Source organism: Pogona vitticeps, chromosome 1, assembly GCF_051106095.1.
Source record: "Pogona vitticeps strain Pit_001003342236 chromosome 1, PviZW2.1, whole genome shotgun sequence".
Taxonomy (NCBI): Eukaryota; Metazoa; Chordata; class Lepidosauria; order Squamata; family Agamidae; genus Pogona; species Pogona vitticeps.
The window spans coordinates 227,098,214-227,116,002 of NC_135783.1; the positions used below are offsets into that span (position 1 = coordinate 227,098,214).

The 17,789-nt window shown below is 37.4% G+C and overlaps 1 protein-coding gene across 6 annotated transcripts in view; it reads right to left on the minus strand.

Moving 5' to 3' along the window:
* The window catches only part of SLC35F5 (solute carrier family 35 member F5), a 44,727-nt gene that overhangs the window by 19,238 nt on the left and 7,700 nt on the right, over nt 1-17,789 (minus strand). For 4 of the 6 annotated variants that reach the window (XM_072984410.2, XM_072984423.2, XM_072984414.2 and 1 more), the window contains 8 exons: nt 15,489-15,630; nt 12,788-12,931; nt 10,207-10,269; nt 7,883-7,964; nt 5,161-5,351; nt 2,775-2,856; nt 1,470-1,557; nt 30-94 (listed from right to left, as the gene is read on the minus strand). In XM_072984410.2, the coding sequence (XP_072840511.1) occupies nt 30-94; nt 1,470-1,557; nt 2,775-2,856; nt 5,161-5,351; nt 7,883-7,964; nt 10,207-10,269; nt 12,788-12,931; nt 15,489-15,623 (850 nt within the window). In that variant the 5' untranslated portion in view covers nt 15,624-15,630. The remainder of the gene's footprint in view (nt 1-29; nt 95-1,469; nt 1,558-2,774; nt 2,857-5,160; nt 5,352-7,882; nt 7,965-10,206; nt 10,270-12,787; nt 12,932-15,488; nt 15,631-17,789) is intronic. The other 2 variants (XM_072984428.2, XM_078377190.1) reach the window with 1 other exon arrangement.

Genomic DNA, 17,789 nt, shown 5'->3' on the forward strand with positions numbered 1-17,789 from the left:
TTCAGGTTAGGATTTTTGGGAAAATATACCTATTGTATTTCTTCCAGCAGATTTCTGAGACCCAGATAGATTCACAAGGACAACACCTCCAATGCTATTTGGAAAAGAAAATATATGCAATTATTAAATAATTCTGTATAGAAACTATATACAGTGTACAATTATTTTTTATTATAATGTTATAATTATAATTCATACCATCATACTATTGTATTTTATACATCTTTGTTACATTTATCTAAATTAGAAAAAATAAACCAGGAATAACAGTATTTTAAAGTCTCGATAATCAACATCATGTAAGTCTCCTGAAATTATAGTAAAAAGTTATCTGAAAGAGAATGAATGTAACCTAAAGCAGTGGTTCTTAACCTTTGTTACTCGGATGCTTTTGAACGGCAACTCCCAGAAACCCCAGTCAGCACAGCTGGTGGTGAAGGCTTCTGGGAGTTGCAGTCCAAAACTCCTGAGTAACTCAAGATTAAGAACCAGTGACCTAGAGCACTTCTTTGTACTACTGTATTGTTCTGGTACAAACAGGAAAGTGGAGATAACAAATTAGCAACAGCCATCTCAAAACCAAAACACATGCCGTCAACAGCAATGTTTTTTTTTCCTATGAAAGGTTTGTTCATTAACAACAAAATAGGAAATAGTTGGGACTGATTCTTTTGCAGTAAATTCATTTGTTCTTATTCCTGATTGAAGAACAGAACAGTCTTCTTTTTCAAAATGAATATCCTTCATGTTCTAGCATATGACTTGCCTCTACAGCTACAGGGTATTAGAATTCAAGTGTATTCAGAAGGGATGGGCAAAGTTTGATACTGTTTGAGTGCATCTTCAATAATACTTTATCACTTGTTTTGCTAGCTAGGATTAATGGGATATGCAGAATATCAGCATGCATTTCTCAGCAGGGATGGCACAGAAATATGGCAAAACAAATTATAGTTTCCTCTTCACAATATCCAGATGTAGCTAAACTAAGAAAGGATGCAGAGTTAGTCACAGCATCAGCCTTTGGACCAAATATTACTCCAGAAGCCATAGTTGGCTTCTCCTATATTTAACAAGTATCAAACAAGTTCTTAGATCAGGGCTGGGACAATTCTTCAGGTAGCTTAATTTTCAATGATATCACAAAGCTGTCTGATATAACACGTCCTTCTGGCCAAGTTAATATGTGTAGCTTAGGTTAAGACTGGGTGACAATTCTAACCTTAGGCTGCTTGTAGTAAAAATGGAACCATGGGCAACTATGGGTAGAAATAACAACTATCAAAACAGGAACAACTCTTCCAGCAGGCATTTTGAAAATGTGTTTTCCCCTGCAGCAGTACATAATCTACTGTGTCTAAAAATAGAGACAAAGCCTTCACCACTAAATCCAGCTATCTGAAAGACTATAAGAAAACTCAAACCTGTGGAGAGAAGAAAATTGGAGATTAAGGAGTCTATACTCCTACCTTAAAATGACAGCTAACAATTTTGAAAGGGTAAATCTGTCTCCACTGTTACTTGGAAAAACCGCAGCTAGGATTAAGGTAAATAATCCTATGAAAAGAAAAAAAAACTTTTAATTTTCATATTGTTTATATGCTGCAAAGAAATAAAATCACAACACGCGAGCAAATATATATATATATATATATATATATATATATATATATATATATATATATATATATATATATATATATATATATATATATATATATATATATATATATATATATATATATATATATATATATATATATTGTTGAAAAACAACAACTGAAACATAATAGCTTTGATCCAGTTTAAGCTACTCTCATGTACAGCTCTTGGAAATAAATGTGTATAGTTATGTCATAACTAGAGTTGACTTCAGGAGGAGCTAGGTGTTACTACCGTAACTTAGCTAATACTGAATTTAAAAAAAATCTTAGAACATTGGTAGTACAGAGTACCAATGCCAAGTAAAATATTTGAAAAACTGGAATCAAACAGTACTGCATTTAGTAATTTGGGGGGGGGGGGGCAATTACATAGTGCCTGTTCAAATTGAACCTGTTCAAAATATTTTCAAAGGAAAACAGCTACCTTATTACATATTCTTCCAGCACACAATGAAGTCCTCCACATGTCTACTTAGCAATAAGTGCCAATGAGCTCATTGAGACTTATTCCCAGGGAAGTATGTGTAAAACTGCAACCATGTTCTTTTAGTAACTGAGGTCCTTGATTTCAGCCATTGCTTTCTAGTCATTGTTTAACTCTTTACCCTGAAATAGGTCCATATTTGTGCAAAACAGAAATGATTTGTTATATGTGCCCTTTGTTTATGTTGTCATTTCCTCTCACATTTTTATGTCGAGTCAACAGTGATTCTGTAGGCAAAAATACATAACTGGTACCCTAAACTACTCAGTGTTTACTATTATTTATCTTCGAAATATACATTTCTCCCCTTTCAGAACAATGGTCAGAATAACTTTCAAACAATCCCATGAGAGGTGCTGCAGCACATTCAGCTTCTTTGATGTGGCTTCTAACAACTCAGCTTATTTACACCCCTGTTGCTTTTCTCAATAGAAAAAGATATTGGAAGTTGCAATCCTGAAACTTCTTCACCAGGTGTATCTCATTCTCCCTCTCTCGCACACGCGCACACACAAATGCAAACAGAACCATATTTTTCTTAAACATGCAGTTAATGGGGGGATTTAGGCAGCTCCAGTAAGTTTTAAGTGAGTTAACAGTGTTGGAATACTTGTTTCATCTCTTACCAGAGGTTGAAGATAGAATATTAACTATGGCCACTTGGGTGTCTGAAAGCGCTTCTTGATAAGAGAAGTTTGCCAAGAACCACTAGGATATTAAACAATAAATGTTAGTATAAAAGTTTGTTTTTTTAATTCCTATGATTTTTTTAAAGCTTCTGCTGAGTTTTTAGCAGTTAGAAATAACACAAAAAACCCAATCCAACTGTTAATCAAGTGTTTGAGCAGATAAAAATATGCTTTAAAATGTATGTATTAAGATGAAATGAAAAGATTAAACAATCAGAACATCTAATTAACTTGGGCAATTAATATACTAATATTATGCAGGTTACACGAATTTTCTGGAAAAGAATACTGAATTTTATGCATATATTTTCCACAATTAGATATTAAATTATTGTTTGTGCAACACCCTAGAACGTAGTAATTAAAAAGTTTGGAAACATCAAAATGTCAACTATTGGCTGCAAATTTGAGACAGCTAGCTATGCTTAGGTCCTTTTAAGATTAATATATTTTGGATTTTTATTATGGGGGGAATTATGTTTGTGTTCTGTGCTGCCAAGTCAGAATTGACGAATGGTGACCCTAAAGGGCTTTCAAGCTAAGTGAGATATTTAAGGAATAATTTTACCAGTTCCACTCCCCCCGTGAGTTTCCATGGCCAAGTGGAGATTCAAATCCTGTTCTCCAGAGTTCTAGTCCATCATTCTATCTACTATACCACACTGGTAATCAAGAGGAAAGTCAGTCAAGGCTAATTTAACTTGGGCTAATTTTGCCTGGACAAAGGCCTACATTTTCATTGCATAAAAGATACCATGTAATTGCTTGACAACAGAATTTATCTTGGACAGGAAAAAAACAACACATGCTAAATGCTGAAAAAATCAGTCCTCTGGAAATTGTTAGCCACAATTCTGACATTGCCATGAAATTACTGGACAGAATCATTTAGCGTATGTCAAGTCAGGAAAAACTTCCTAACTGTTAGAGCAGTACAACAGTGGAACCAGTTACCTCTGAAGTTGGTGAGTGCTCCAACACTTGGAGGCATTCAAGAAAAACTCAGATAATCACCTAGCAGATACGCTTAGATGGTATTCCTGCACTGAGCAGGGGGTTGGACTTGACGGCTTTATAGGCCCCTTCCAACTTCACTTTCCTATGATTCTATGAAGTGATTAAAAATTATTCTGACCAGGATCCAAAGGTGTACACCTATGGACAAAATAAGGTCTGTCAGCAGTTCTAGGTATGGTGACTCCAATCGCTGTAAAGTCTTCATGTCCTTGAAATAGCAATCTTTCCATTCCCTACTCTTGGTGGAACCAGGTGTGTGCTCTGAAGGCTTTCCCCAGCATACGGAGCAGATACTGACTATTGTGGGGGACTGCCTTTCCCTGATCTGCTTAAAGAACTTCATTAAATTTACATGTTAGATCTTAGCCTAAGTCTGTGGATATGCACTCCAACTCGATAATACCAATGTAGCTTCACAAGACGTGTGGAACTGAGTTCAATTTGCTTGCATAGAAATATCCAACACACTTCAAAACATGGAAATGCAACACCTCTCTTGACTCTGAAAGCCAGTTCAGTATATACTGACTCTGGACCATCTAACTCAGATACTGGAATGTGTACAAATAATAACACAACTTATATTTCCATGTTTATTTCTACTGCTTTGGATAGTGGAGAGCTGGAAAATACAAATTAAAAATTTGACGAACAAAGAGTCCTGTGGCATCGTACTGATTAACAAAGGCATTAAGCATAAATATTCATGGATTATGAATTGTCCACAAAAGTTCATCCTATAATACATTTATTATGGGAAGTCTTTAAAGACCCACAGGACCCCTGTTGGCTTTTCTGTAAAAGGTTATCAGAACAAATCCTTCAAAAATGACTAAAAATCTACTGCATTTATATTCTAGATGATAGCATTACACTTAAATTCAAAATATCAGCAATACATTATAACTGTATGCTTTCACCTGTCTGATCACTGGTAGGAAGTTTTAATTACTGTGGGTAAATGTTAACCAATGGCAAGTAGAGTGAAGGGCACATATTTTTAAGTGCTTTACATGTTGGAGACTTATGGTAACAGACAATGAAAATATTAAAGATGGCCTTTCCTCCTAGTAATAAATTATAACTCTTATTTATTAACGCAAAACACATTTTAAATCTAATCAATTGATCATTTTAAAGGCAATTAATTAATTAGTGACAAGCCCTAGAAATTACCTCTAGGTCTCAAAATGATTAAAAACTAAGTTAAATCATTAGGTCTGTTAGTAAGAGAGACTGAAATATTTCAGACATCTTCAGTTCTGTCAGTATTATATATTGAAAACAATGAAAACAGCCAACATACCACAAAGCAAAAGAAAAAGCTGATTTTGGCTACTTGAGACGCGGTAAGCTTCCCTACAGCTTTTAATATTGAGTCCTGTTCCTTAACTGGTGGATAAGACATTCGAGACAGCTTTGCTTCCAATGCATGACTTGATGGGAGTTGTCGGATCTCCATAATATTACTGAACCTCACACGAGGCTTTTTGGGAGCTTTAGGGGGAAAAAGTGATGCAGGTCATTATAAGTATTAGGCTAGAATAGAAAAACAATATTTGAGATGAAGCCCAGACCATCAAATCATAATGCAGATCCATATTTAACTATTTGCTTGCTGGGTTTTATCAGAGCAAAATGGCTTGTCAGTAGCAGGAGGGGGGGAAGCAAGGTGCAACTGAAACTACATGTCTCTATCTCTATAGGATGTATTCACATGTTTCTGTCTCTACAGAATGCATTAAAAGGACCAGTGTTTCTCAATTTGGGGGGAACTGATTTTCCCTCTAAAGACAGCTTCTTTTTCATGAATGTGGTTTTCAAAAGAAAAACCAAGCTAGGTATTTACTCCTATACCCTAACCTTAAAGTAAGACTACTGCACCATCTTGTGGTCAAATGAAAAAATGGTTTAGATAAGCAACCAACAAAATGTTTGTGTTGTTCACCTGAATTTGTTTCCTACAGAAATAAAAGCATAGCATGGAGGAACGCCTAAACTTCTAATCTACACTGTTTTGCTCAACAAATACAGGTAAACAACTTTAAGATCTAACTTACGAGGATTTCTCAATGAGGTGTAGAATGTGCACTGCAACACACTATGAGTGTCTGTGGAAGCAGTAAAGCTGCTGGCACCAACTGATGGAAACAGGCAAGTTAGTAGAAAAGGCTGAACTTTTTAATCAGCTATCAGTGAGTCCAATGTCTATCTCAGTAAGATCCTACAAACCGTTAACTAACAGTTCAATTTCTTTCACTAAGTTTCCCTTCCCTGGCAACTGGGTTAACGTATTTCATGTCCTGTATGCCATGTTACACACATACCAAGGATGAGTTACCCTGTGATAAATGCAATATCAAATTTATAATAAATTTTGCCTCAGCATTTACTTATTATTCTTTGCTTGTTCACTCTGCGCACTTTCCACAAAATGGTGCTCAAGACAGTTAAGGAACCTATCTATATACTCTCAGTATTAAGTTTTCCAATCATGTAATGTTATGTATGTCTCTGGAAATGCACTAAATAATATGGAACTATATGAAACATCTAACATTCCAATTAAGATATATTTAGCATGTGTCTCACTTTAGCAACAGGCTAACTTTACTGCTTTCAGTACGAAGTTTAAAAATTGAGGCATCTTCAACTTGATTTTTTAATTTATAACAGATGTCATATATTTTAGTGTTGTACAGTACTTGTTCTAAACCAGAATTCTGTTAGATACCCTTGCTGACATAATGCCATTAGTATAAATCTCAGCTGTAAATTCCAACAGGTTAAGAACTCAGTGTGACCATTTGCTGTTGCAGACCAGTTGTGTGATAACAAAAAATGATTATGATTACTTCTTCATGTGTGGCCATTTGTGGCAGAAATTCATAGTGGCAGAGTTACGCCAGAATAATTTTTCAGATAGATTCTTGTCAGAGCGCAGTGTGCAAGGATCTAAATGTAAACCTTTGTGTACAACAGAAAAATGCTCAACTATCAGCTTTAACACAGTTTGCAAAATCCTGTTGTGTAAATTTACGCCAGCAGATGCTGATGGTCATCAGCTAGCACAGATAAAATTTAATTTAAATTACTTTAAAGCTTCCTATTTTCTTGTGTTAGATTGCGAGGCTTCCTAAGGCTCCCTTTTGCCCTGGGGAAGCCTTGCAGCCTTGGGAATGGGGAGAAGCCTTTATTCACCAATAGAGATGGGCATGAAGCATTTTATTTTATTTTATTGATTGATTGATTGATTTGATTTATACCCCGCCTATCTGGACCAGTGGACCACTCTGCCAGGTTGTCTTAAGTCATCAGTGTAGCATCACAGGTGCCACACATTCCATATGCCCACCCTCCACCAGATCCACCCACCCACCAGCTGGCATGCACTGCTTGTTCCCATCATCTAGTCTTCAAGTCCCAGCAGGAGCAGATTGCCCTTCCCCACCTCCTCCAGCAACTGCCCATTCACAGGCAGCACTGTAGGAATCCCTGTCCCGCCTCCTTGTCTGAGCGGGCAGCTGCTAAGGAGGTGGAGAAGGGAAGTCCAGTGCGCCTGCTGGAACTGGAAGATTATGCGACAGGGAGGGAACGAGCACTGTACACCGGCTGGTGAGCAGGGGAGCTGGGTGGATGTGGGCAGGGGTAGGTAATGCACAGCACTGATAACTTAAGGCAACACGGCATGAAGTGCTTCATGCTCATCTCTAATCACCAAAAACCACTGGTGGATTGCCAGCACTTAGATCAGAGGTAATCTGTTAGAGATTTTTAGTGATTAAAGTCACACCATTCCCATCCCAAGGCTCCTCCCAGGGAAAAAGGAAGCCCTAGAAAGCCTCAGAAACTGAAAGGTTGGGGACAGAAAAAGTTCTATTAGCTTAAATTAAATTTTACTGGTACCAGCTTATGTTATCAGCTTCCGTCAGTGTAAATTTATACCAACTGGATTCTGGCCAGTATTAAATGAAAATTACAAAGGCTATATAGATAACAGAAAACTTTATTTAAAAATCTTAACTCACCTTTTTCATTATCACTGTTAGTGCTGCTACTTTTTTCATTTGGCAAGTCATGAAACTTTACAGGAACATACAAAGGTTCACTCTGAAATGTGCATAACAAATTCCTGGTTATTTATCACATTACCAAGAAACAAAATGAGCAACTAATAATATTGGAGAATTGGATATTTATAGGCAAAGACATACATTTGTTACACTAAAAAAAGCCTCTCTCTGTTCTACTGGACAAACTCCATTTTTTCAGTATTGCATAAATGGCTTATTTACTTGCAATAAATCCATGAATCAAATACAGCAGAAATCATGAAAGGCACAGGAGACTTCATTTCCTTGCTCTACAATCCTCTACCCTTTAATACAAGTCTAATGTCCCACATCCAAAATTGTTATGACAGTTGTGAACTGCCCTGTAAAGTAGCATGTTAACTTTGTCAAGAGAGCAAAGGTGAGGCTCGCTTTTGCAATGTTATCCAGGAACCAATGAGGTTGTAACTGCAAGGGCCTGTTGTAATTCTCCCGATACTTCAAAACCATTTCCACCATAATTGGACAGATATAATACAATGGATATCTCCATGGATAATGATGCATTACGTTCCATACAAACCTTCCACAACTTTTCTCTGTGAAGATTCTCAGTCATCCAGGTGAGGTTATCTGGATGTTTAGTCATGGCAACTGGACTTCTTTCTTGTTAGGTTGAAACGTTTTACTACTCATCCAATTAGCTTCTTCAGTTTGAGGAGAGTTGGTAGGAAATCCCTAATATATTCTCCACTGTTGGTTTCACTTCCCCCTGGTCTGAATAGGCTCATTAGAAGGACAAAGGACTAGGGGTGAGTGAAAATCCAACTTCTGCAGTCCTCTTCCACCCATTGTCATGGGTCATTAACAGTCATTAACACTGGTATTTCTGGTGTGTGTGGTCCTAATCTTTATCCCTCATCCCAGTCCTTCATCCTTCTAATGAGCCTATGCAGATTAGGGGGAAGTGAACCCAATGTGGATGATATATCAAGGATTTCCTACCAGTTTTCCTCAGACTGAAGAAGCTACTTGGATGAGTAGCGAAACGTTTCAACCTAGTAAGAAAGTCCAATACTAGTTTCAACCTAGTAAGAAAGTCCAATTGCCATGACTCAACTTCCACAACTTTGGACGGTTAGTTGGCAGGCTAACAGTAACCAAATTAAAATATTCATAGGCTACCTTTCTGGCCCAACAGGGTCCATGGTGGCAACCTGCTGATAAGACTGCCATTTTCATTTAATTAGTTTAACTCTTACATTTGTTTGTGTAAACCAGAGGGATGCCAATAGTGGCCCTTCAGATTTTGCTAAATTGCAATTCCAATCAGCCCTAGCCAGAAAAAGCCAATGTATGCAGTGAAATAACAACTAGAGAACCACATGTTGTCTGCTCCTGGTCTATAGCTCAATAATTTGGTTCCAAAGGCACTCTTCTTCAAAGAGGAAGCTCCTTCGGCTCACCAATGTGTTCTTTCTGACACATCAGCAGAGTACTGTGCCAGAAAACAGGAATCTACGTATTGTCTTTTAGCTAGTTGAACTTGGGGACTTGAGAAATTTAAGATGGCCATTGCTTGCAAACAAGCACTTTCTGATGGACAAGTGCATGCCTCCTCACCCCATCCTACCATTATCTGTTGCACTGTAATGGGGAAGGTCATACATCCCAGACACATATGTGGACTTGCACGATTCATTTGCACAAAATCTTCTACTAACATTACTATGAGGTTTGATGGGACAGCATTAATTGATCTTGTTGTGAACATGCTTCTTTCAATTCAGCTCTATGATAGTTCAGTATCGTCTAGCAGGGCTTCAAGGCATAATCATGTTTTTCATATATTTTAAAATTAGTGAACTTTGACCAGGTGGAACAAGAATTGAAAGCTAATATGCACATCTGCACAAAAATACTAATTTAGATGACGTTGTTGGCCAGCACTATTGGAGGTGGGGCGGAATTCTTTATCATGAATACAAAGACTGAATTAAATTATGTGCGGATGATCATCAATATTAATGTTGGCTAGATTAATAATTACTGAATTTAATGATAACATTATGTCCAAATAAAATACTTTAAAACTGCTATTCTTCTGTTTCTTATTGATATCCTCTACTGAACTTCTAGAAATGATAAGATAATATGCATAACTAAGAGTGCAATCTTATATCCACTTTCATAAGTATAAGCCCAAATGTATTCAGTGGAACGTATTTTTGAACAAACATGCATAGGGTTGCACTTTCAAACATTTCAAAGCTGCCTTGTGGATTCTATTCAGAACTTACCAAAGAACTGTTCACAGTGTTGTCAGTTGTACAAGCAGCAAAATAACCTTCAGCATCTGCAAACTTTTAAGAGATGTAACATTTAAAATTCAAGTAAGATTATATTACTATGACACAGATTAAACGTAACATATGCTTTTGCACACATGCTTTATCAACTTCTTCAGCTGAGTTCTGGCCTCATGAAGGCTAGCTCACAGACTAAGAACAAACAGATCCATCTTCATTCTTGCCCAGCTGGCTTGATGTTAGACTGACCTCAGCTGCTGTAGTTTCAAAGCCAACGCCACACTAACAAGAAAAATATTTCAAGAAGACGACACTAGGGAGTGACTTTACATGGTGTTATAAAGCCAACAAGCCACCCACTCTTTCTGGTTGGCTATCATCTCCAAATTTTAGAATGAGGAACACTGATAAACCTTCTTTAGGTTGGACCTCTCAATCAGTAACAAATCCACCTAAATATCAGTAGATTTATCTAGCCTACATTCTACTGGCTTCACCACAGTATTATCATGGGAAATATCATCAAAAGCCTTGCTAAACTCAAGATATACCACACGCACAGGATTTTTTTTGATCTACCAAGCATGAGATTCTACCAAAAAGGGGTAAGTTTAGTCTTGTTTGACTTGTTTTTAAGAAACTAAAGGTTTTGGTAATCAATATTCTCTTTTCTAAGTACTCACAGTGTGACTACTTTGATTTGTTCTAGAACATTTCCAGGTATTTAAGTTAAGCTGACTGGTCAGTAGTTGTCCAGATCTTTTCCCACCACCCCTGCTTTCTAAAACTGTAAGTAATATATCTCCTCCTCCATTCTTCAGGAATTTCAAGGTATCTGGCTATTCTCCAAGGTATCTGGCTGTAGAGCCAGAGGTTGGGAGTTCAGTTCCATATAGTTCAGTTCCAGCCAGCCTGTGTAGTCATGGGCAAGCTGCACAATCCCAGGGTTTGGGATCTGAAAAGGGCCACTATAAGTCAGAATAACACAGTTATTATTATTATAGACAGAAGCTCCAAGACTACATATCAACAGCATTCCCTCTAAACTGTGTGAGCAAAGAGCTCCATTAGGACTACACACCAACAGCCGAAGTTGGCACCCATTTAGGTCCAGTTTGGGCTGGAACTCTGCCCCAGCGCACATGCACGGGGTGAGGCTGTCATGCAGCAAGTCTGAAAATTAGAAAGAACACTGCATATCACATTCCTTTAATACCTTTACATGCAATTCACTTGGCAAAATAGATGGCACAGAAATAGGTGTTTCTGTGCTATCTATTCTCTTATATTGGCAGCAGCCCTACTCACTACCTTTCTTGTGCTCTGTTGTGCACTATTTTTCTTCTTGCACTTTGTCACACTACCATGCATCCATCTCTCCATGCAAAGGTATCATTTCCTTGTTCCTCCTCTAACTATAAGCTCATCTCACAAAACTCCTCTTGTTACTTTTCACAACTCTTACAAGCCTGAGTTTATGCTAAGCTTATCCCTCCTGTCCTCTCTATAAGGTTAATTTGTCCTTCTCTTTGATAATCTGCCACTTTTAAAATTTTCTATATACACCTCTTTTAATTCTCATCATTATCAAGCAACTACTCCAATTTCATTAGATGTCTTCCACTCTTTGCTCTCATAGCTACTATTTGTGGTTGTATCTTTTCACTCCAAAGAAACTCTCATCTGTTGTGAACTCTCTCCTCTTTGAGGATTTCTGATCTCAGTCTATTCTTTTTTATTAACTATATTCTAGTCATGTGCCTCATCCTACTCAAATGCTTACTAAATCATACCAGCCTTCCTACATATTAAGAATTCAAGCTGACAGGTCAAAAGGTTATCCTTTTCTGTTGCTTCCTAGAAATTGGCTTATTTTCATTCCTTCTGATGGAGATGCAGAGCACAAAGGGATGTACTGTAATCTTTGTCTTCCATATCCAAGTGCTAAAAGGTTTCCAGTTTGTTAAACAGACAATTTATCAGCTAAGGAAGTAAGACATCCAGCTCACAAGCTGGGCACAAGGCTGATTAAATATCTATGCTTTCTTGAAACAATTTGATTAACTGACCAAATCTTAATGACTAAAAACATGAGAAGTGGGAAAGGTGGTTTGAGGAACATTTCCACAATTGCAGGGGAAAAAAATAACGCAAACTCTGCTTTGTAGAGCTATTCAAGTAAAAATTGTTTCCCATCTTTCCTGAGAGAGACATTTACTGACACAACTTTTTTAATGGACTAGTAACAATACTTCAAATGGAAGCAGAATATAGCCAAAGAAATAAACCACATGTCCAATGACTGATTCCAAGAACTTATTAAATTTTATAACATTTATTCCATTTCAATTCCACTTTGAAGCATTACCACAGCTATTACCAATTCTGCTGATGCAATGATTCACACTGAAATGTTAGATTAATGAAAACATTATTTCACTAACTGAACATCTGGGGCTTTAATGTACATTAGATGATACAGGCTTTTCACTCTAAGATACTCTTTGATTTTGTGCAATTTACTGAAGTCAGAATGTCTGTAAAATTATGAAACTGAAAGATGGACACTTACAAAAGCTGTGTGCTTGCCACGAAACCCACGCGTGCACTGTTGCCTCCATGGTTTCCAGACAATAAATCCCAAGAGGTAAAGAACAAACATGGATGTTTTTGCAAATGTACTGAAGAACGGTTTATTATACGTAGTAAAAACATACTGCAAAAGAAGGGAAAAGTCAATCATTTTTTATTAAAAGTTTTCAATTAAGGCATATCACATGAGAAGCACAGTTTTACTGCTCAACACTTTTGTACAACTCAAGCATTTTGAGGCATTGCAATTAGTGGGTAATTATTCATAAAAACGATAGAGTTCAAACAAAGAAAAGTTCCACTCACTAGTACAGCAAGAAAGAGAACTCGATACAGAAGTATTGGACTTGGATTAAGAGCCAGAATCCAACTGAATATTTATGAGTAGCAAAAAAGTGTTAATTAATAAGTCCCTAATTGAATTCCTAGTAAAACAGAAATTAAATCAGGGGCTCATTAATTAACAGGTATTTGCTGCTCTGAGCTATACCATTTCACTTAAGTAGGCTTAAATATTAAGTCAGATTCTGACCACCGAATGGCACCCACTGCAGATATCAAGAGACTAATAGCAACAGAAATTAAAACATCTTCAGAACACTGCCAATATGGTATTCTGCTAAGAGGCTCCATTGCTCTGCAAGTTTATTTGCTGTGGATTAGATTTGAAAAAGATGGGCAAACTCACAGGAACCCATCACAATCAGTGTAGTATCTCAAAGAACAGAAATAGGCCAAAACCCTAGTTATCCCTCTGGGAAGCAAAAAGTATACCTCACTGGCAATTTGGAACTCCCTCCCAAAGGAGGCCAGGCTGCTCCTATCTTTGCTGTCCTTCCACAAGCAGGCAAAGACTGTTCTCTGTAGGCAAGCTTTCCCTTAATGGCTGGCTCCCTGCGTGGGGTTTTTTAATGGACTGTTGTTCTTTACTGCTTTGAACGTGTTCTTTGTACTGCTTTCATTTGCCTTTTCTTAGAGTGGTATTTGTTTAATCTTTTTTAGAATTTACTTATTTTAGCTTTAAATACTGTCTTTTAATTGAGAGAGAGAGACAGAGAGACCGACCAACTGACCATGAGCATTTTCAGGCCAATTCACTGGACCTCAGTCTAAAAATGGAGGCAGAATATGACAAACACAGAGAATTAAAACATAGAGGCTCACAATGAACATGTTAATATTCAACTCCAGTTCCTCTAATAGTGTGTATCTTTTGCCATTTTCATGCAAGTTATAGCTATGATTTTTATATTAACAGTTATGAGCAACATGATAGTGTGTACTAATCATGTCAGCTTGCAATGTAAGTCTCTAAAACCTTTTTTTAGCAGTTTGGACAACCTCCAGAGGTCTAACGCAACATACCCACTCCTGGATCTTTGAGGGCCTCACCCAGTCCTGCAACCAAAAACTGTTTCTTAGAAAAAATTACTTGTTCCATCTAGTAATTGAATGCTTTTAAATTTTAAATAAGGGGGTGTGGCATGCAGTGATACTGAAGGACCATGAAACACGGCAAGCTTCCTTCCCACCTGCTAGAGAGTACACAGTGACACTCTGAATTCTATTTTCCTTCCAAAAAAAAGAGGGTTGTGGGGGTGCTGAGGTCCATATTTGGAATTCTGAGGGTATAGGAATCCATAGGATGCACATTTTCCATTCTTGGTTTAGCATAAATGCCAGCATTGTTACTCCTCTGATTTATTTCTATCCTCCAGAATCAAAGAAAGAATCTAGGATTTGCTTTAGGATGTGGGAAAGAAACAAAGCTGAAAGTGACTGTGCTTGAGTTTGGGTGACCTAAGCAATGCACCAAAGAATAAAGAAAGCAGGGATAAGCAGGCACTATGCACAGCAGAATAACTGATAACCCAGGCTTCTTGCAGATTCCTGTGTCATCTAACGAAGATCAGTATATTGAAAATATTCCTAAGAGACGGTAAGGGTCTCAGTCATGCAGATTCTTCTAGAGTCATATCATTTGGCAGAAATGCATTATAGGCATAGCATCAAAACTAATAACACATGTGGTCATTTTATAATGCATATGGAGTATGTTTAAAAATGGCAAATTTCACTTAAGCATAATGAAAATATATCTCTTAAGGGTAACTCTTGAAACTCTACAAACTTCAGAGAATTAATCAAAAAAGGTTTTTTTGGCTCCTCTCCAGACAGAGAACTGTTGCTTCAAGCCAGTGCTTTCTGCACCCAGCCAAAAAGTCTCTACTTAATTGTCAGTGTCCTGCTATCCACACTCTTTTCTCAGGTTCATATAATTGCAGGAGTCCCTGGAAACTACAGGTTGCCAACTTCCCCTGCTTTTTACGACTTCTGTCCTAAAAATCATGATTCAGCGAACAAGTGAAAACGGCTAGGTTTTGTTTTTAAAAAGATATACTTCTAGAGGACTGACATTATTAAACAGGTTTGACAAAATTAATTGAATTTAATTATAGCTTGAAGCAACTTTAGTCATGGGAAAAAGTGCAACAGAAATGTAGTTAATCAGGTATGAGAAGCTGCCCATCCAGCACCAAACCAACTGGTTCCAGCAAACAAGTGCCAACGTTGTCGCACAGGTTCACGGAGCGAACATGAAATGCTCTCTTGTAGTACTGCCACATTAAGATCAGAACTCAAGATATTACAGTATTATCTCTTTGCAATCTAACACTTACCGATGTGAGTTCAGAAGAGGCAACCCATATGACATCAACCAGCAGAAGAATGACAATTCCAAGAGCCATTCGTCTACGCTGACTGGGAGAACTGCTCTGTGGGTTCATCCGGTTCATGATAAAAATCCACACCATTTGTAATCTGTTGTAAGAATAGAAGTAAAAATCACTTTAAACCTACATAGCAACAGATACTGTCCTTCAGGAAGCAGACAGGATGGGAATCTCTATAAAAGAATTCAGCTAAATTGTAAACTAATAGCTAATCTGCTACATTAAGATGGGGACTCATGATATCTATGGTATCATGATGCTATGGTATTATAACAGCCAACCTACACCATGTCAAAGAAACAGAAAGGACTTTGTATTATTCCCCAGAGGTTGTTAGAACTGTTTCTACAATAATTCATTTAAAAAACCAAGGTCAATACACATAAATGTTAGCTACTAGGGTTGCATTCTAATGACAACGATGAATATATTTAACAGATTTATATCTCAGCTTATCAACTGCTTTCACTTTTCAGTGTGTTTCAATTTCCACTTTGCATAGTGGGGGCAATGGAGGAAAATCAAAAGCATATGAGGATCACGTGTTCCTTTAGGATGGGATAAGCACCATTTTTCAGACCACCCTATTTTTAAATTGAATTTGTAAAAACCTCCTCAAAATTGCCAATGTGATCTGTCTCAGAAAATCAGCAGCGTGTTTTGCCACCAAAACTTTATGGGGTGGCTTCAGGGACACTTTCCTGGTTTCACACTGCTAGATCTATAAGTATTTTAATTTATTTCCTAATAAATGGTTGCTTACCAGTTTTATTTTTGCTTTAAATTGCTGTTTTGTGCCTTCATTACATCTTAATTGGATGACAGAATGATTAATCAGTGTACTTGCTTCCTGGAATCTGGCTTCCATGTTGACTGAATGGTTTGTTCTTTCCTTTTACACATCTCAATGGTTTGGGGTTATTTAGCAAGCAGAGAACCTAAACCTACTGCCACGAAGCTACAAAAAAGCTCTGGAACCAAGCAACCAATTATGTGTGGCCAACTGCACTTTTGTGTGTGTGTGTGTGTGTGTGTGTGTATGTGTGGGGGGGGGTGAGGGGGAGGGGTTAAGCTGCTTGCCAAAACGAAAATTCGTGTTTAACTCCTGAAAATCACCCACACCTTCTTTAGGAAATGACAGAACAGTGTTACTAATGCATTAATGAGAGTACTAGGACTGTAGCCAATCCCATTAACTTCAGGGTTTATGCAATGCAATTGTTGATAGAACTAACTTTTTAAAATAAACATTTATGAAACTGCATTAATATAGTACATATACCAGTAGATGGAAATCTACTGATGCTTGTGCAAGACTTGCTCATTTTGCTGATTATCTGACAAGATGCTGGAGCACTGCAGCACTTTGTCAGTTCCCTGCAACAAGTTGCATAAGCCTTATGCAAACACTAATATTATTCTGGGAAGTACTTACGATCAAATAACGGCCAAACATTTAAATTATTAATCTGTTACGAGTTGCAATGGAAACAAAAATTTAAAAATAGCTATGCAGAATGAAAACACACAGACTGCTATAATGAAACAATGAGTAACAGTTTAAGTGACTAGTGTAACAGACACATACAATAGAAACCACATTTCAGTCAGTCATAAACAGACACCACCATGCTTTTATTTCTGATTGCACAGAGACTTGGAAGATGAACAAAGTCATAGAAAACTTTGAAACAGGGGAAAAGCCGGAAACATGATTCTTGGAAACATGATGGAATTCATATGGAAACCCAATGTATTCCAGTGGAATCCATAAAGAAACACCTGTGCTCTGCAGCAGAGAAGGCAGCTTCTGGGCTCCCTTTATTGGTGTGTCCGAGGAGACTGGGGGAGCAAGATTCGTGGATTTTAGTGCATCGGTGCAGGGTGACCCCAGTCTTCTTGTGTTCTTTTAATCTTTTATTTTTACATAAGATTTGAACTGGTATACTGCTAGATCAATGCAGAACAAAAATAGAAATCAATAGAAAAATAAAACAAAGTGTTCAGATTGCAATGTACCTTGCAGTCGAAAACCCATTATCTGCCTGAGACAGAACTCTGGCAGAAGTTGGTATCTTAGCTCACATCAAATTTCTAGTCTCACTTTAAGAGTAGTCTAAGCTAAAACCTAATACCTCTGAGTGCATTCTGCAGCCCCCGTTTTGGAACTTCCTTTGAACAAGGAAGCCTGGTCTACATATGGATTTTAGAAGTTTTATCTTTCTTCTGCACCAACCACTGCTCTGT